At 38.8% G+C, this 17,379-nt stretch overlaps 2 protein-coding genes across 3 annotated transcripts in view; one reads left to right on the top strand and one right to left on the bottom strand.

Annotated features, from left to right (window-relative positions):
• Positions 1-853: 853 nt before the first annotated feature.
• mdh1ab (malate dehydrogenase 1Ab, NAD (soluble)) lies at positions 854-5,416 on the bottom strand. Its single transcript, XM_066696835.1, has 9 exons — positions 5,295-5,416; positions 4,397-4,495; positions 4,033-4,129; positions 3,223-3,398; positions 2,391-2,513; positions 2,065-2,241; positions 1,834-1,947; positions 1,450-1,539; positions 854-1,312 (listed from the first exon to the last, which is right to left on the bottom strand). The coding sequence occupies exons 1-9, from the start codon at positions 5,295-5,297 to the stop codon at positions 1,190-1,192; spliced, it is 1,002 nt and encodes a 333-aa protein (XP_066552932.1). The 5' UTR covers positions 5,298-5,416; the 3' UTR covers positions 854-1,189.
• Positions 5,417-5,647: 231 nt separating this feature from the next.
• wdpcp (WD repeat containing planar cell polarity effector) overlaps positions 5,648-17,379 on the top strand; it is a 71,057-nt gene continuing 59,325 nt past the window's right edge. The window contains exon 1 of one of the 2 annotated variants that reach the window (XM_066696855.1): positions 5,648-6,221. The gene's annotated coding sequence lies outside the window, so the exon portion shown is untranslated. The remainder of the gene's footprint in view (positions 6,222-17,379) is intronic. The other variant, XM_066696854.1, reaches the window with a different exon arrangement.

Consider the following 17,379-nt stretch of genomic DNA (forward strand, 5'->3'; position numbering starts at 1 on the left):
AACTGAAGTGCTCAGATCTGAAACACTATGTCACTCTTTATACTAGTATTGTGCATCATTTAGAGTCTTGGTTGCATGCCTCTGAATTTTGAGGTTTTTACAACTCGTCACGGCAGCCTGGCTGTCATACTGATGAGACTGCTCTCCAATTACAATGCTGTGCTTTCATTTTAGTTTTTCCACATGATTAATTGAACAAAGCGCTGGATAACACATGAACCGTAACTAAACAGGTTACGCAAACACATTGTTCTCATTTATGAAGCAGAATGTGTAGCTACATCATCTCACAATCTCTTATTTTAAGTTATTCTAATGCTGTGTGTGTAAGACTCAAGGGGTCTGACTGTGCTTTTTTGATTGCCAGTAATAAGGCAGTTATAGAGCTGCAGTATGTCTTTCCATGAAAACAGAGACTGGTACAATTTAAGTCTTTGCAGTTTGCTGGTGTCACCAATTCTAGTGAACTCCTGCTGTGAATGTGCCCAAACAGCATTTGATTCTCTTGCATGCAAGTCCCAATTGGTCTTGTTATATGCAGTTCTTAAAATAGAGGAGCAATGCCAATTCCCATGAACACATTAAGAGAGGGCTGCAGTGCATTTGCCGTAAGCAAGGTCAGGTTTCATTTGAAAGTAATATAAAATGCCACCCCCATTTAGCTTGATTACTCAACTTAAGATTAAAAATCTGGCTATCCTAAAACCAAAAAAAATCTATATATATGACTTGAAATGAAAGTACAAGCCAGTAGTTTCAGTAAATACTGCCCTCATGTGGCAATTCTCCTCTACTACCATTTAGAACAAGTTAGTGTTGGTTGTGAAAAGCAATCTTTAAAATAAAACAGATCTCAGGGTTACCAACTTTATTCCAAATAGAATTATTTTAACAAGTCTGACAAACATCACCTCCAGTCTGTAGATTTAAGGTACCAGGTGTGAAGGAAACTAATGGATCACCATTAGAAGCAAATAAAAAACATGTAAGGTATGTTCCATTTAATTTTTTATTGTACTTTTAAAGTCACCTATACAATGATTTTAGGACTAGTGCATTACGAAGATCACTCTAGTGTCTTCAGACAAGGCCCGGTAAAGCTTCATAAAGGACAGTGCTGCTGGTGTTACAGACGACATTGAAGTTTCTGGGGTTCTAAGTGCTGTGTTGTTGCTTCGTTGGGTCCTAGTCAGACTCCCAGGAATGAGACGGCGGTATCTCTCTCCTCCACCAGCTCTTCCGCGGTGGCATCCATCTTCCCACGGGAGAAGTCGTTGATGGACAGGCCCTCTACAATCTTCCAGGTCTTGTCCTGTACAGGAAAATTAATATAGAAGACCCCCTCAGATTTTGGAGCTTTGAAATCTATTGATCATACAACATCCACATAGACCCATCCAAGCACTTGGGTTTGCCTGCTTAAGGACAATTTCCAGTTTGTGACCTTACCTTGATGGTCACAGGGAAAGAGTAGATGAGATCATCTGGGACACCATAGGAGTTTCCAGAAGAATACACCCCCATAGAGATGAACTCACCCTGAAAGAGGCAGAAGAACCAATTTCAAGTTTGTGCTTGGGAGGTTAAGAAAGTTCAACTTTAAAGCGGATTCCCTGTAAATACAGTTGCTTTACGAAAATCAATTTGCACTGCTGTGTAGCCTTATCACTTTTACATTTTATCACAGGGTTAAGGACAGGAGGTAAATTTGAGGTTTAGGATTTTCTGAAGACCAGCCTCCATTCCACACTGCCATATTCCTGTAGGGCACAGCTCAGGTTTAAATCAAGGAGGCTGGAACCACAAGATATCTTTCAGCAAAAGCCTGCTAACCTCGAGAGTACCGAACCAGATGTCCCTCATGTGGTCACAGATAGCTTTGGCAGCCGACATGGCGCTGGACAGCTTGCGGGCCTTGATCACGGCAGCCCCACGCTGCTGCACCGTCTGACGATGAAGAGAACAGAGAAAGGAGTTTCCACAGTGGGTTTGAGAGCAGAACATTTAAATAAATCATAGGAGGTCTATCTGGTAACTGAGGAGTTATTCAGGTGGGGGACTCACAGAAATGAAGTCTCCCTTGAGCCAGGCGTCATCCTTCACTGCATCATATGCGGAGATCTCCTTGCCCTTAATGGAGACCTTGGCGTGGTGAACGTCAGGGTACTGGGTGGAGGAGTGGTTCCCCCAGATGATGACATCCTTCACATTGTCTGCAGAAACTCCCACCCGCATTGCAACCTGCACAGAGGCCAAAACTCAGTGACGGGACCAGATTGTTTAGCTTCTATGGTGGCAGGACAGATTTATGAACAAATCTCCCCTCAGAACAAGTTTTAAACTACAAGGTTATATCACCGGGCACATTTTGACATTACAAATCCACACACCTGTGACCTGGCCCTATTGTGATCCAAACGAGTCAAGCAGGAGAAGTTCTCCTTTGGGATAGATGGAGCCGATTTTGAGGCAATCAGGCAGTTGGTGTTTGCAGGGTTTCCAACCACCAGGACCTGGAAAGAACAAAAAGCTTAATTGGAAACTCTTGCAGTCCAGGTCACGAAAGGGCCTAGAATACAATTGCCTATTGAATTTACACAGAACAAGTTGAGAAACTTCATCAAATCCTGGTTTATACTAGAACTGAATAGTGTAAAAAAAGATGCACCATAACTCCAACCATTTTCAAGTAAACAAATTTTAAATGCAAGTTTCAATTTAGAAAAGAAAACAAGACATTTCCCCTCGTATGCTTAAGTCTGGGGTACATTGCTGATCTGTGCATATTTTCATATAAAAAAAGCCTGCAACAGGAAGAAAAATATACACCCTCCTTCCTGTTGCCAGGGACTGGATAGAGGAATGGGGGAGGAGATACCCTGGCGTCTCCCCTGATGCCAATGGATTCAGGCAATCATTACAAATTTTCACATTTACAAGATTGTTACTGGTCTTCAAAATTAACCAAGAAAAAGCTAAAATAAGTGCTAGACAACTAGTTTTAGAATGCTACTTAAATTAATACTTCAAAATTAAAGCAAGTTTACTAGAGAAGAAATGACTTCTTAAAATTAAAAACCTGCAGGAAGTAACCTGAGGAATTCTTGCTCGCACTGCAGAAACCGGATTTCCAGACAGGCTGCTGTGTGCACCACATGAAAAATCAATCTAACAAGCAATCAGCTCGGCTGCCCCCCCCACAGCCTCATTAGTCTTGGTCACCTTGACAGTCTTCTTAGCATATTTCTCCAGAGCACCACCCTGGGACTTGAAAATGTTCACATTGGCTTTCAATAGGTCCTTCCTCTCCATGCCTTCCTTCCTTGGCATCGATCCCACCAGGACTGCAGCATCGAGGTCCTTGAATGCCACCTCCTCCTTGTCAGTGGGAATGACCTCTGCAGAACACAGACCTTCATTCAGAATCTGAGCTGTAAACTGTAAACTGTAAACTTAATCTGAGGATGTCCTTTAAACCAACCGAGAAGGGGTAGGTAGGTCTATTTTTTTGAAGCATGGATTTCAGATAAACGCTAGAAAAACCCGTCAGTTTAATGGAAAATACTAGTTTAAACATGACCAATGTAGCAAAATTAATTAGGAAAACGGCCCCGTTCACAGATTCCAACCGATGTACTTCACTCTGATAAGTGATGATAAATCACTTATCAGGGTGAACTTCAGCCAGGGCTCAGAGAGTTGATAACATGGTAATACCTTGCACAAAACGCAGCATTCATCGATGTCACAAGTGAGGACCAATCAGGGCCCTCCAATTTTACACACCTCTCCACTGTGTTCTTAGAAACAGTATTTTGCTTTAGGGCTTCAGCACAGACGTTTTGCCAGCCATTTCAAGCAAGACTGAGTAAGACCAGCACACTTAAAATGCCTTATTTTAAAAGCCTTCAAAGCATGCTTGCCTTTTGTTTGTTTTTGCACAGAAACGTACAACAACCGCCAACACTGTCAAGTCGGTGCATTACAATGCGTTGTACAATTAGCACCAAGCCCTGGGCACCATGATCATACCTCTCAGAAGTGGGAGAGCACAGTCCTGCAGTTCCATCACAACTCCATCTAGGACTGGTAGCATTGGAGGGATGTCAAGGAGAACAAGGATAAGGGCCTAACATGGGGCAGATAAGAATAGAGCAGTGCATGATAAGGTGAATGAGATCTTCAAACCAACCCTTGCACTGCTTAACAAGTTCAAATGACCATTTCCAAAGCAGTTGATTAATCTGAAAGTGGACCAAACAAGCATCTATTTTGGCTTCATGGACACAAACCTTGGCTACAGCACCTAGTTACCTGTAGCTTATTTGTTAGTTACTTTAAATATTCTTTTGAATAGATGATCAGTCAGATCAGCAAGATGGATTCCGGTTCCTACCTGATCTTTGCCGAAGACATCTCCCTTGGCGATGCTGTACAGAAGGGAGTAGGCGATCTGCCCAGCAGCGCCGGTCACCAAAACCTTAATGGGGTCAGACTGCAACAAGAAAACAAATGCAAACCTCAATGATCTAACAATACCATGTGGGAGACTGGTAAGAGTATAAATTAAGCACGGATCAAATGCGTAGCTCGCAAGAGGTAGGCGGAGGGGTTCACATAAATAGAAAACACTTTTCCGGCATTACCTCAAGGAGGACACGGTAAAGACACGTATTAACGGGTTGCAAATGCCTTAAAAACGGTGCTGGCATCAATTCATCATTCGGCGCAAAGAAACAGTACATTCATAATATGTACAGACCAATATATACAGAATCAATCGAGTTCAATACGGAAGTAGAAACATCCTAGTTGTCCTACAATCGAGTCACCTTGAGTTAATAAAATGCAAGAATGAGCTTTAAAAGACAGCGTTAAAAATGCACTGTGAAATAACGCAAAGCATAGCGGTTGCGCAGCTTGCGGTTGTCAAAGAATGCACGATGTAGAGATTCAATCTTTTAAAATGTGCAAACATTAGACCTTCCTTAAGGAAACCGTACAATGCATAAAAATCGCCAGCGAGCTCTATATAAAATGCACGCACAAAAAAACGTAATTGAAAACATATCTTTGGGAGCCACGTATGTCCTATGCAGTGCAATTCAAGATGTCAGAAACTCGAGTTTCCCCATTTCACTTGATGTATATCTGGCTTAAATAAATCATAGCCTACTCACTTCACTCATACATTAACTTATAAACGACCTTCTTCAGAACCGACACACTACAAATCTAAACAGGTTTACTTGAATTAAAATGCATGTAAATCTGTACAGCATCTCCTCACTCACCATATCTGCTTTTCTTCTCCCTACAACAACCGTCCTCCCACTTCAAATGCAATAGAATGGGGGTGACCTCTATTTCATGCAGCAGCTGATCACGGGGTCCAAAAGAATAGCTACGCCGCATGCGCCGACAAACGCAATGTGTTGTGGGACATGTAGTTTATATTTCAGAATCGCTTTTCGACCTCTCCCTGCAAACCAACAGTTGAGAAATACATTAACCAACATCCACCGCGCAGTCGCCAGCCCGATGGATTTAAATACGCCTACGCTTTAAAGAAAAAAACAATAATGAATGAGATGTCCTCTATCCTTGTCGTAAAATAGTCAACAGCAAGTAAAATATTATAGATCTTTTTTTAATTTGAATTCTCCTTTGGACAAATATTGGTGTGCAACTGTATCCGTTTAAGCGATTTAAAAAAAATGTCAGCTAGTTATACTTTGGTTTCAAAAATAATAAAGGTAATGTATGTGCTGTTATATAATAAAATTAATATCACAATTAATTAACAAATCAATCGGTTGACCAACCCGGAAGTGAATAACCCCGCTCGGCGCCGTGCTCGCCTGCACCCCCTCTCTTCCGGAGTCTGAACTGCAGGGGAGCCGGGCCGCTTGCACTGTTGCCTGGACACGAAGAGTCAAACCTGCACCGGTCCAGGCCGCGGGAAGGGCTTTTTCTACGGTGAAAGTGATGTTACCGGTGTTGTAACAGTGCACAACCCCCAATCAAGTCCGCAGCAAACACCCTTCATTGATGCATCACATGTAGACCACTGCTGGGAAACAAAAGTAACTTTGTGTGTGTGTGTGTGTGTGTGTTGTTGTTGCTGCTGCTGCAAAGAAGGACGCACGGTGTCTGTCTGTGTCTCGTAAACACCAAATGAACACAACCAAGATTGCAGCAACGGTTTCCTTATCAAGCAGGTAAGCCCCAATTCGTGATCAAACTAGTGATTTTAGCAATGCTGTTTTAAAATAATTCGTTTAAGAATGAGCAGATTCGCGTAACATGCCTTTTCAGTCGCCCATGCTGTTTGAATTTCCAGTAACTATTCGTCATTGTGGCAACTGCAATGCTGGAAATGCGATGTTTTGTGACTAGTCTTTAGTACTTTTTTTTTTTTGCACATAGCTGTGATGCCTGGGTGTACAGTCGCTAAACAGTTGTCTCCAAATGTATGTGATTTTGATCAAGTGTAACTGAAGTTTGTTTAGCATATTTCAAAATATGTTCTCCATGCCTAATACTCGGCAATAATAGTACAATCAGCGTCAAAAGGTTTCCACTCACAATGCCCTCCCATGAGCTAAGAAATAGTATTGTCATGCATCTCCCACCTAATTAATATAAGATTTAACAAAAGCTGCATTAATGCCACGATGACTAAAAGAATGTAACATGTGAAACTATGACATTAATAGGATACTTCGCACAACCCTTCGCAGTGCACATAGTCCAAACTGAGAAATAAAAAATCAGATAAAAACTGTCCTAGGAAACGACACGCCTATGACATGATTGTATTGCAAGCCAAATTGGTCAGTTCCTTTATGGAGCCCAGACAAATGGTTCCCGGAGACATTCTGTACAGGGCTGGTTTCAAAATGTTTGTTACACTGCCATCAAAATGCACAATCAAGGTCATTTTCTCCCCAGGACAAGTGTGGCGGGTCCTTAACATTTGCACTTGTATTATGTTTGTGGGACTTCATACAGTCAAGCTTTGTTTGGAATTGGCACCTATCTGTCCCCCCCCTTCATGCCAGCTGTTGGAAGACAGTGCTGCCACATCCGAGCAAACCCCAGGCGCTCAACTGGACCTCTGTGTGCTGTAGCTGTTTTGATTAGTAAATATCTTTGTTACATTTCAGCTAATACAACACAGTCTAGTATATTCACTTAAGCTACTTTACCTAAAACAAAATCTTTTCAAATCTATTCCTAGCTTTCGGAAACATGGTAAACAATATTAAAAAATCCACAGTACTCCTTTTTTGTTCCTATGTAATGATGAATTATTTAAATAATATTAATATAGTTATTTTCCGATCAAAACAAAAGGTTTACTTATGAAGTCAAGGACTGTTTTCACAAAACGTCTAGGATTGTTTTGTGAAATTGAACTACAGAGCCTATATACAGTTTGTGGGTATATCTATATCTATATCTATATAGATATATAAAAGCTGTGATAGGTGTGATTTTGCACTAGTTGCACATGTTTAGATGACTAGGAAGGTTGATGATAATGACACCCATCATTATAATTACATTCCTCTAGTTTAAAGCCCCTTATTTATTTTGTCAGCAAAGGTACCGTGAGAGCCAATGAGTCAAATAAAATGATGGGAAACAAAATAATGCATCAATTAAGACATCGATTTGTGAAGGAGTTGCCACACAGGTTTGGCGCAGAGAAGTTGAAGAGTCCTTTGTGTTTCCTGACCAGGTGTGCAGGTCTTTGATAGCAGGAGTGGTAAAAGGCTTTCCATTGAGAGTGCTGTGTTAGATGATCACACTTATGAATTTTTCATGGTCTAATTACAGGGTCATTACATCAACAGAACAAAACAGCTCGAGATTGTGTTACATCTCATTGACCTCGGCATGCATTGTTTTGTGACAGACATTTCCGTGCGTTTTTTACAGCGGGAAAGTATATATATATATATATATATATATATATATATTTTTTGTTGATAGTTTTGTTTTCACCAGATTTAGGAAAGCAAATTTCAGGGCTTACTTTAACTTTTTAATACAATAATTTTATTTAATTGAATTATTGTGCCTGCTGGCCTTTGATCTTTGATGTGATGTTTGTGATGTTTGTTACTGTTTATTTCTGGAGTGTGGTTATATGGGTGTGAAGATGTTGGGCTGTTGTATAACTTTGTATACTGATGTTTGGAGAGTTAAAGGCAGCTCCAAGTATTAACAGCATGGATTACAATTCTTTTGATGAGCCTGAATAATACATTTATTAAATGTATTACTCTCTTTTTTTTTTTTTTATATATATATATATATATATATATATATCTTAAAACACAAGTATTGCCACTTATATATATATATTAAATGTATTACTCTCATGAAAAGTTTTTTTTTTTTAATATATATATATATATATATATATATATATATATAAAAAAAAAAAAAACTTTTCATGAGAGTAATACCTTTAATATATATATATATATAAGTGGCAATACTTGTGTTTTAAGATAAACAGTATGTTTTTTCGGGGCTGTGTAAAAAACTAAAACTAAATTAAAACATAATAAAGATTTTTCTTTCCTTAGGGTTTTGAAAATTATTCTAATGTATAGAACTGTAGAAAACACTAAGGTAACTAGTAGCTCCTTTTTTTTTAATAATGGCTCTTTCAGTGAGTGCTTTAAATGTCAAAAAGAGAATCCACTCTTTGAATTAGTGTAAAAAACAGATGCTGTGTAGCATTATTAAAAAGTATGAAAATATAAAACACTATATCCGTCAAAGCCTAGACCAAATGTGCCGGAATTATGTGGTATTGTAGCTTAAAAGATGCTCTTTCTTTTGATTTAACAGATGCCAGCAGCTGTCTAATCCTCCAGGAACTCACATTTGCTGTTTGCTATATAGCTAACCAAACTGTTCTTGGCCTGTCATCACTTTCATTCAGAGTCACAGAAACATTAAAAAAGGTTGGGTGTTAAAAAAAAGAAAATAAAATCCTTGTTTTAATTTGACTTGATTTCACTTAAAACAAATAAACAAAAAGTTGAAATGTTCCTGTGATTGACAGGCTGTTGAACGGTAAGCCCTGGTATTCACTACTATTCATACTATTGGGGCCTTCCATTTATATGAACTAGTGTTTCTTCTCTTAATCAGCTTGTCCATACTTGCCATTAGAGTGAGTGGGCTTGTTCTATTAACTGAGCTACAGTAAGTTTGAAATTCTGGTTTCTAAAGACTCATATTTTGTTAAGCAGCTACAGTATGCAAGCTACAACTTGTAAAATACAGCAGATTAATATTTATCATCTTTTTGTCTTTTTTGTAAATTCTTAAAAACAGTTCAATCAGTATTTTCTATCAATTATTAATATTTATTTGGAAGAAAACTTGACATTAGCCATTGTGGATAGATATACTGTGTTGGTTTCTATTTCCAACAGATCGTTGTTTTTTAATGACAGTGAAGGTTTTGAAGCTTGGTTATGAAAATGAATAATGTTACAGTTATACACAGAACAGAACATTTATTCTTCATAATCTGTAAAACATTTGACCTATTTATTAAGTACCTATCCAGACAAAATACAGTTGTAGACAGCTGCTAACACTTCACTGAACGAAGAGAGCGAAAATAATTTATTTTCCATAAGTGTCTGAACCACCCAGCTCTGCAGACAGACAAAGGGTAACAGAACACAGACCACAAAACAGGTAGGAAGATGTTTCTGTTTTTACATCTTCTGTTCCATTTAGAAAAATGATCATTATATCTTAAAGATCATGTCTGCCAAATGAAAAGGTATGTCTGCCAAGTGAATAAAAAAAAAAAAAAAGCATTTATATCTTAAGGACATTTTTTTACAATAGCATGAAAGCACCTGAGTATCTGGGCTTATTGCCTCTAAGCCTGCTTAAAGATAAATAAATAAATGCATAAATAAAACCCAGTGATGATACTATCTGTTATTGGTGCCTTTTTGAATTCCTCCTGTGTGTACAGAGAAAACAACCTTGTTGTGAATGATTTTCCTTCGCAGTTGAGTGTCGAGCCAGATATCAGATATGAGCTGTGATCCTGGCAGCATTAAAACAGTCTTGGTAGCTGTGTACAAATCTCCTCCACAGAGCAGTTAAAACAGCTTTTTACTGAGAAAGGCTTAAGGCTGAGACACAGTGTGGAAGTTCAATGCAATCAGCTGAAAGAAAAATCACCCAGCCTTAAGGTTCCCAAGTCTCAGATTTGCCCTTGCCTCTATAGCATACTCATGAATATCCAGACTTTAATGGAAACCTTTCTAAGTCAATCTTTGTAGAGGATCACGTGTGGGTTGTAGCTATGGGCTCCATTTTCCTCAATGTTCTCCATAACCACATTCCATAATCCATGGACTACATTATGGATTTCCTTGTACACAGTGTTCTTTTATATTCCTTTGTGATAAACCAGTTATTTGTTTTGGGTGTCCTCTGAAATGACAGCACATAAGGAAGATGTGTCCTATTGGGATGAATTGGCAATCCAAACATCACGACCCCTTCATTTGAATATCCCGATTATGACAGATCGCACACACACAACATTATTAAAGGAGGGTGTCTTAGTGGAGCTCCATTGTGCAGGGACTTCCACCTTGGCACTTGACTGTGCATACCACAACAACCCGCTCTGTTCCATATTCTTCTTTCACACGTTCTGCCAATACACCACCAGCCAGTGAAAGACAATACCTGGCAGAGAGAAAAGAAGGTATTTCCTAAAGCAGTCACAACCTAAATGGGACGTGTTTCTGGAATTTTAATGACAGCTCCAGTTTCCTATTGTAGAACATATCAGATCAGTTAGACTAAAACCCTTACTTGGAGTTTGACAGGTTTTTGTGCTTACTTCTACTATATGCCTTTTAGACAGAAAATGGACAAACTATATATAATGTTTTGAAGTGGTTGTAATAATAATATATTTAACTGAGACCTTTAGGTGGAGGGAATTCTTAATGAAGATATTTATGGAGCTAATTCAGATTTTGAAGTTTATTTGGTACCATTTGTTGCAGTTGCCCTGTGCTATGATTGGTCTGTGTCTGCAGTCACAACATCAGAACACTAGAGGGAGACATCTTATTGATAATGTCACTTTAATTTTGTCTAGCAAAGGGCTTTATTGTGTAATGTTGTTTATAATTGTTCCCTAGATTACCTAAGTAACTTTACTAGCATTGAGTCACAATACTTAGCATACGCCCACAGTTAAGCCGGCTCCATGGTTTGTATACACAATCTTTTGTGAACTGAAAGCACTTGATAAAAGTACAGCGATTAGACAGGCCTGCATGAAGCTTAGCATTTGTTTCGGACTGGAAAATATGTTTAAATGATATCATTTACCAAATCTGTCACGGAACACGTGTAATGCATTTTACGAGGCATTATACGCAGTCATACGGGAGATAGAAAGATTGTAGGATGTGTAGCCTAGAAAGCAAATAAGCAGAGGAATTAGGTCACCTTTGCAAATCAATTTGAATGTAAATTGTACTATTATTCATCCCTTGGCACATATAAACACCTTAAGGGCATTAACTGTTGCTAATACTTTAAAAGAACAACACAATTATAATTTTCACATTTTTAATAACCTGGTTCTGTGTAATTAAAAGGATCACACCTCTTTTTAACAGCTGTATCCTCTGAGCTACCCCACCCTCTCTGCCACTAATATGGTGCTTTTAATTTCTCTTTAATGAAATGAGACGTGTTCCTATTTCAGTAATGTTAAATAAGCAAGGAAAATAAAGGCAGAATAAACTCAGCTGTCTTTGTCCCTGACTCAGATAGGCTAAAACATTGTTGTGATGTTGCAAAGTATCTACACTTTCTTATTAACTCTACTGTGCCTTTTACGATTTCATAGAAGCCAATTAAAGCAAACTTTTTTCTTAAACAACCCCCCTACCCCAATACAATTTGAAATTTAATAGAGTTTTGTCTTTTAACTTGAGCTAATATAAAGGCCTGTATAGTTCTAAACCCATAGAGAGTGCTATAGAGCTGTAGTTTGATGTTCCTGACAAAATCCTTGTTTGATTATTATTTTTTTCTTTCTATTCCCGCCATTCCCCCCCTCTTCTCTTTCCGTGGCTTAAAAAGAAGTCGTGTTGCAAAGTGGCCTGGAACTGCAATTGGCCTGGAGCGCAGCCTGGCTGTTATTAGACAAAAAAAATGTCCATGGCACTGCCTTGAAATCCACTGCCCTCTACAATGTGACATTAATTCAAATCCTGCAGTCTGGAAATGTTTTTGGTCAGGCTTCAACAGCAATTGCACAACAATAGAAGAGGATGTGAGCGCCTCTCAACTCATGTGGGGCAATCCGATTCCAGGTTAAATCTCCCCAACCAACAAGTTCGTTTTGTTTGCTTTTTTTAATAAGGAGTTGCTGAAAGAACAGAAATACCCTCAGCAAAGAAGTTTAGTATGTATGCATTTCCCCCTGTTGAATGTTCATGGTAGGAGGTTTAAATACTTGATACATTTGATTTAAACTTTTTGAAAATCTTGTAAGATCGCAGGTCTATATATTTGTATTTATTTTTTCAGCTGCAGCTTATGGTAGAAATACAATTAACAGAATTACAAGGGCTTTATAAGCAGCTATGTTGTCTGTGTGATACTTGAGCACAGTCCCAAATTAGCTTTCTAATTTGTTGAGTCATGGTTGGCTATTGTAGCAGAAAAATACTTTGGAAATTGCCTCAATTTACATTTACAACGCTAGTTTTATGTTTGTAGAGCTTGGGTAACTCTGGGGTCATGTTCTCAGACCGACAAAGTAGCTGAAGATACCATCATTGCTAACTCTCCCTGGTTTCCAATACTGTGCAACTTTTGTTTGCTCAGAAAATGCCTAAGGATTTGAACAATTATATGTAAGCCTATATCTTTACAAGTCTGAGGTTGCTAGTGGATTTGGTCAAGACTCAAAACACAGGGCGTAGTTGAAAATGTTTTTCTCTCAGGTGCTTTTTTTTTTTTTTTGCATAGGTTACTTGTGTTTGTTTGTGTTAATTTTCCTGACATTATGAACGGAAAATGTGAAATAAGTTTTTGCTCTTAGTTGATAATTATGGTTCATTATACTTTAAGACTATACTTATGTTATTTCTGGATGTCATGGATACTTAATCACTTATGAATTTTGTGAAATGACAGAGAAAACAATATATCTTGGTCCTGAATGGAGTGTCCCACACGCAAAATCTGTGTTTTCCTTCCCCTGTGAAAATGGTTCCTGCTTCTGCTACATATTTTCTCCTTGAAACTTCACAACCTGACAAGCAGAGTTATTTGAAATCTGAAACTGTACACTTTGAAAGTCATTTTAATACTTTAACTGCCAGTGAATATTCAACAACTGACTCTTGCCTTTAGGCGATGCGCTATAGGAAGATGATAGGTAATCATACAAGCCAAGACATGAAGGCGGAATACACTTTTTCTTACCATTGTACTAGTTGACCTAGTGAAAGCACAATCGTTTGATGTTTTTCTTAAGAAAAAAAAGAAAAGAAATGTATGTCAAATGAGGGACATTACTAGAGTATGGTGAAATCACTGTGGTATTGAAGATAATTGACTGTGAAGCCCTGCATGCATCATTGAACACCAAGGGGGGGGCTGTCAGCTGAGAAACACCCAGGTGTGGAGCTCTATGTGACGAATATATTTTTACTCTTACTATTTCAGATACTGCTCCATTTGAAAGATACGTCCCTCTCTGTATACAGAAACGTCAGTAATTCCACATAATGAAATCAAGCTCTTTAAATAGCCGCCCATCGTCCTGTCTGCCTGTTTTGGTTACAAAGTGACATTTATCTATAAAATATAGTAAGCATAATTTTTAAACCTAGCCATGTTCTTTAAATTTGAAATGCACAATAATATTCAGACCCACTAACATTGGGAGGACAGTGCTGTCCCATTTCCAATCAATAATGGCCTATGGGCTGTGTGCTGTCCACCGAGCTTTCCTGTCACCGTGGAAAAGGATCTGGCCTCCAGCTTTTGTCTGCAGGTCACTATTGAACGGTCTGATTAGATTCTCTCAGAGTAGTCTGCCACACTACTTATGTATTGCAAATGGTTTTCAGTGAAGAAGGCAGAAGACCACAAATGACCCATATGGAGAAACAAACAACCTAGAATGTGTCTGTCCATTTTCATGTTGCTTGTCTCATTTTATGAAAGCATGCAGCTGTTTCGCTGATTGGAATAAGACTGGTAAACACTGCCCTCTTACTGACATCTCAAATAACTAGGAAAAACATGGGATTGAAAAAAATAAATCGCAATAGGGGTCTGATCGTGTCCAAGGTCAAGGATATTGGCTAACGAGAATAGGAAAAATCTCTGACCTTTCTTCAGCTTGCAGCTCCTCACTGTCCTCACAATTAGGACTTATATGCTGCCATTAAATGGCACGGACAACATCCAGACGTGAGCGGTGCTCTCATCTGACAGTTGACATTTTGGAAAAAGTCAGGTGATGTGAGTTTGAGAAACGGTGACGGTATCTGTTGGTACCAAGTCCCTTATCCCTGTAGATCCGTTGTGGAGTTTTGTATTCTTTTAGTTGACTTAAAGGTTATGCATTTAGTTTTTCCAAGTGAAGTGGAAAGCAAATTGTAGAGACCACAGACCAATGTAAAACTGGGTGGGTCTGAGATTAACGATAATCTCTAGGGGCCCGAGCGAAGAGTGTAAATAACTCTCCCACAGAGACTGCCCTCCTAAGCCAAAAGCTAAGCAGCTCATCAAACCCGAGGAGACTTTCATACGGAGAAGAAATGCTCCACCTTCTAGCTGCTTCCATTATGATCTGTCTGTTTATTCTACTGCTTCTCCTCTAAGCGCAAATACCTGTAAAAGCCATTTTATTGTATTGCTTCTCATTTGTAACTTTGCTGTACCTTCTAATGAGGTTTGCAGATGTTCTTAGTGCCCCTGACTTATTGCTCCCACGCAGTTTCTCCGTCCTGACCTTTCTAAAGAGGTTCCAATAGCGACTAGATGCAATTGGCGGCCTTTGAGGGTCCAGTAAACTGAACCGTATTGCGCCATTTGTACGTTTCACAAAACACAAAAGAGACCAATCGAAATTTGTTACTTTTCCTATGTGTGAAGGAGCATATCAATGGAAGACATAGCTGACCTGTGTCTGGGCTGTATAGGGCAAATAAATAATGTAAAAACAAACTTACAATGAAAACATTATTATTAAGACCCGTATTGTCCAATGCCTGTTTTCTTTAATTTAGCTCAGTTGTTTTTCTCAGCCCAAGTGGGATTGCAGCAACTAGTTTCATAAGACTGTGGCATGACGTCGGAGTATGTGGCAAGGGTGGCTGAGCTAATCTCAAATAGCCCCTCTATCCTGGGAGGAATGCTTTTAATCTTTGCGATCCCAGAAGCGAGTCTGGCGTCCTCTGCAGTTTCCCCTTGTAGGGGAAAACAGTGGTCAGCTGGTGAGACCATAATTGAATGAGTAATTGAAATAGTTCTGTTTGTTTCAGAAAACTATTACATAAACCTGCAAGCGGTCACAACTCGGGCCTTTACAAAGTCTTTGTGTACCGGTATCTCAAAGCTGCTGGTGCGATTCACTTGTGGCCTATTTATACGGATCTCAGATGGGAACAGATTTTACTGTTACCTGGCCTAATCCAGAGTACTGAGTATTTGTTCCAGTAAACTAATCTTTCTTCATTTTATAGGGAGTAAATTTGAATTTCATTTTAAAACCTTAGTTCTAATATTGTACATCTTTGTCATGGTTTAAATAAGTTCATAAGAAAAGCCTAGCTCTTTCCTGTTTCTATGTGCTAACAAGGCTTTCAGTTCTTAACCCAACTATTGAGTGGTAACAGCAGGCCTCTGAACTTTTGATAGATATTAGAATAAAGTTATTTATATGGTTGGTTAAAATTGAAAGATGGCTGCCATCATCACATACTTTGTCAGTGATTCAAATCTCAAGTTTGAATATTGATTTTTTTTTTTTTTTTAATTTTCTTTTTTAGTAACCAAATTCTACATAGAAATGTAAGTGTGTATGGTTTGGAATTAAAGTGTATTTTGAGTTCATTCAGGATGTGAATTATTATTCAGCAGTTTCTTAAAAACCAAAATAAAACAGAGAAGCCGTTTTTCCAGATACGAGAGCTGCCTCCCCAGTAAATCAGTGGGATGTAGGGGCTCCTCTAGCTCAGCGGTGGTGCTGCTGTGCTCGCAGACCTGACCCCATAGGCCTGTTCAAGGTTATCATCACTGTTCCAACCTGAGCTCTGGAAGGAGAATAAAAGAAAAGACTCTGATTCAATCCCCCTTTTCCAATTGCATTCTCAGCTTCAGGCTGCACAGCAAACCCTGTGAAGCACGCTCTCCGCTGGGCCCTGCTTAAACCTGCAAATTCAATGCCTTGATACTGTTCACCCAGAATGCCTGAGAGGAGCTCAGAGACACTCCCGAACTCTTGTGCATTTTCTTTGGAGCTCTCAGTTGGAGCTGCGCAATTCAGCCCTTTCCACACACCATCACCCTGTTCCCTAGGACTTGCAATCTTCTGCCAGACTTCTGCTTTCTTCCATGAAAGAGTAATTTCTGTATAGAGCAGTGTTCCCTACTAAAATACTCTTAAAGGCCGTATTAGTATATTTTTGGTAGGCCATTCAGCCACATATATGTTCCCCCCTTATCCTCTTACCTTATAAAAAACAAACAGACACATAATTAAAATAATAAATATATAGGAGATAAATGTGTACAGTGTACAGGGTCTCACTGACATTTTTGGCCTATGGCATGTATACAGAGTAACTGGTGGTAAGCCAGTCAGACATTAGTATTGATTTAAAAAGCCATGTTTTTTTTTTTCTTCCCATTGTTAAAAAATCAGAAAGTAAACAAGAAAATAAACAACAATATTAAAAGCAAAACATTTTTTTGTCTAGTCCATGACATTGTAATTATCAAAGGTTTCTTGTTTTGAGCTCACTGTTTAGTCTGCCATTGTTGCCCGAGAAATTCATTACAGACTAATTGAAATTAAACATTGATTGCATTTACCAGATTAATTAATTTTTTTTTCTTCTTCTGTTTTTCATGGCTTTAGCAGTGTCTGAGATAATAACCGTAAAATGACTGTGTTCAGAAAAGAAAACGGCGAAACAAACAAGATGACTTATATGATAGGAATTCTCTAATGTTCCAGAAAATACTGTATGTCAAGCTTTAAATAACATGGCAGGTTGTCAAACGCAGCTGAAGGGGGCATTCTTCAGCTAATCCTGCCTAACT

This window comes from Amia ocellicauda, chromosome 23 (genome assembly GCF_036373705.1).
Source record: "Amia ocellicauda isolate fAmiCal2 chromosome 23, fAmiCal2.hap1, whole genome shotgun sequence".
In the NCBI taxonomy this organism is placed as follows: domain Eukaryota; kingdom Metazoa; phylum Chordata; class Actinopteri; order Amiiformes; family Amiidae; genus Amia; species Amia ocellicauda.

Excerpts from the sequence above, each read along its gene's own strand:
- mdh1ab (XM_066696835.1), bottom strand. Across the intron at positions 2,514-3,222 it reads ATGCTAAGAAGACTGTCAAG|GTCCTGGTGGTTGGAAACCC; the intron begins GTGACCAAGACT and ends TGTTCTTTCCAG. Across the intron at positions 2,242-2,390 it reads ACAATAGGGCCAGGTCACAG|GTTGCAATGCGGGTGGGAGT; the intron begins GTGTGTGGATTT and ends GCCTCTGTGCAG.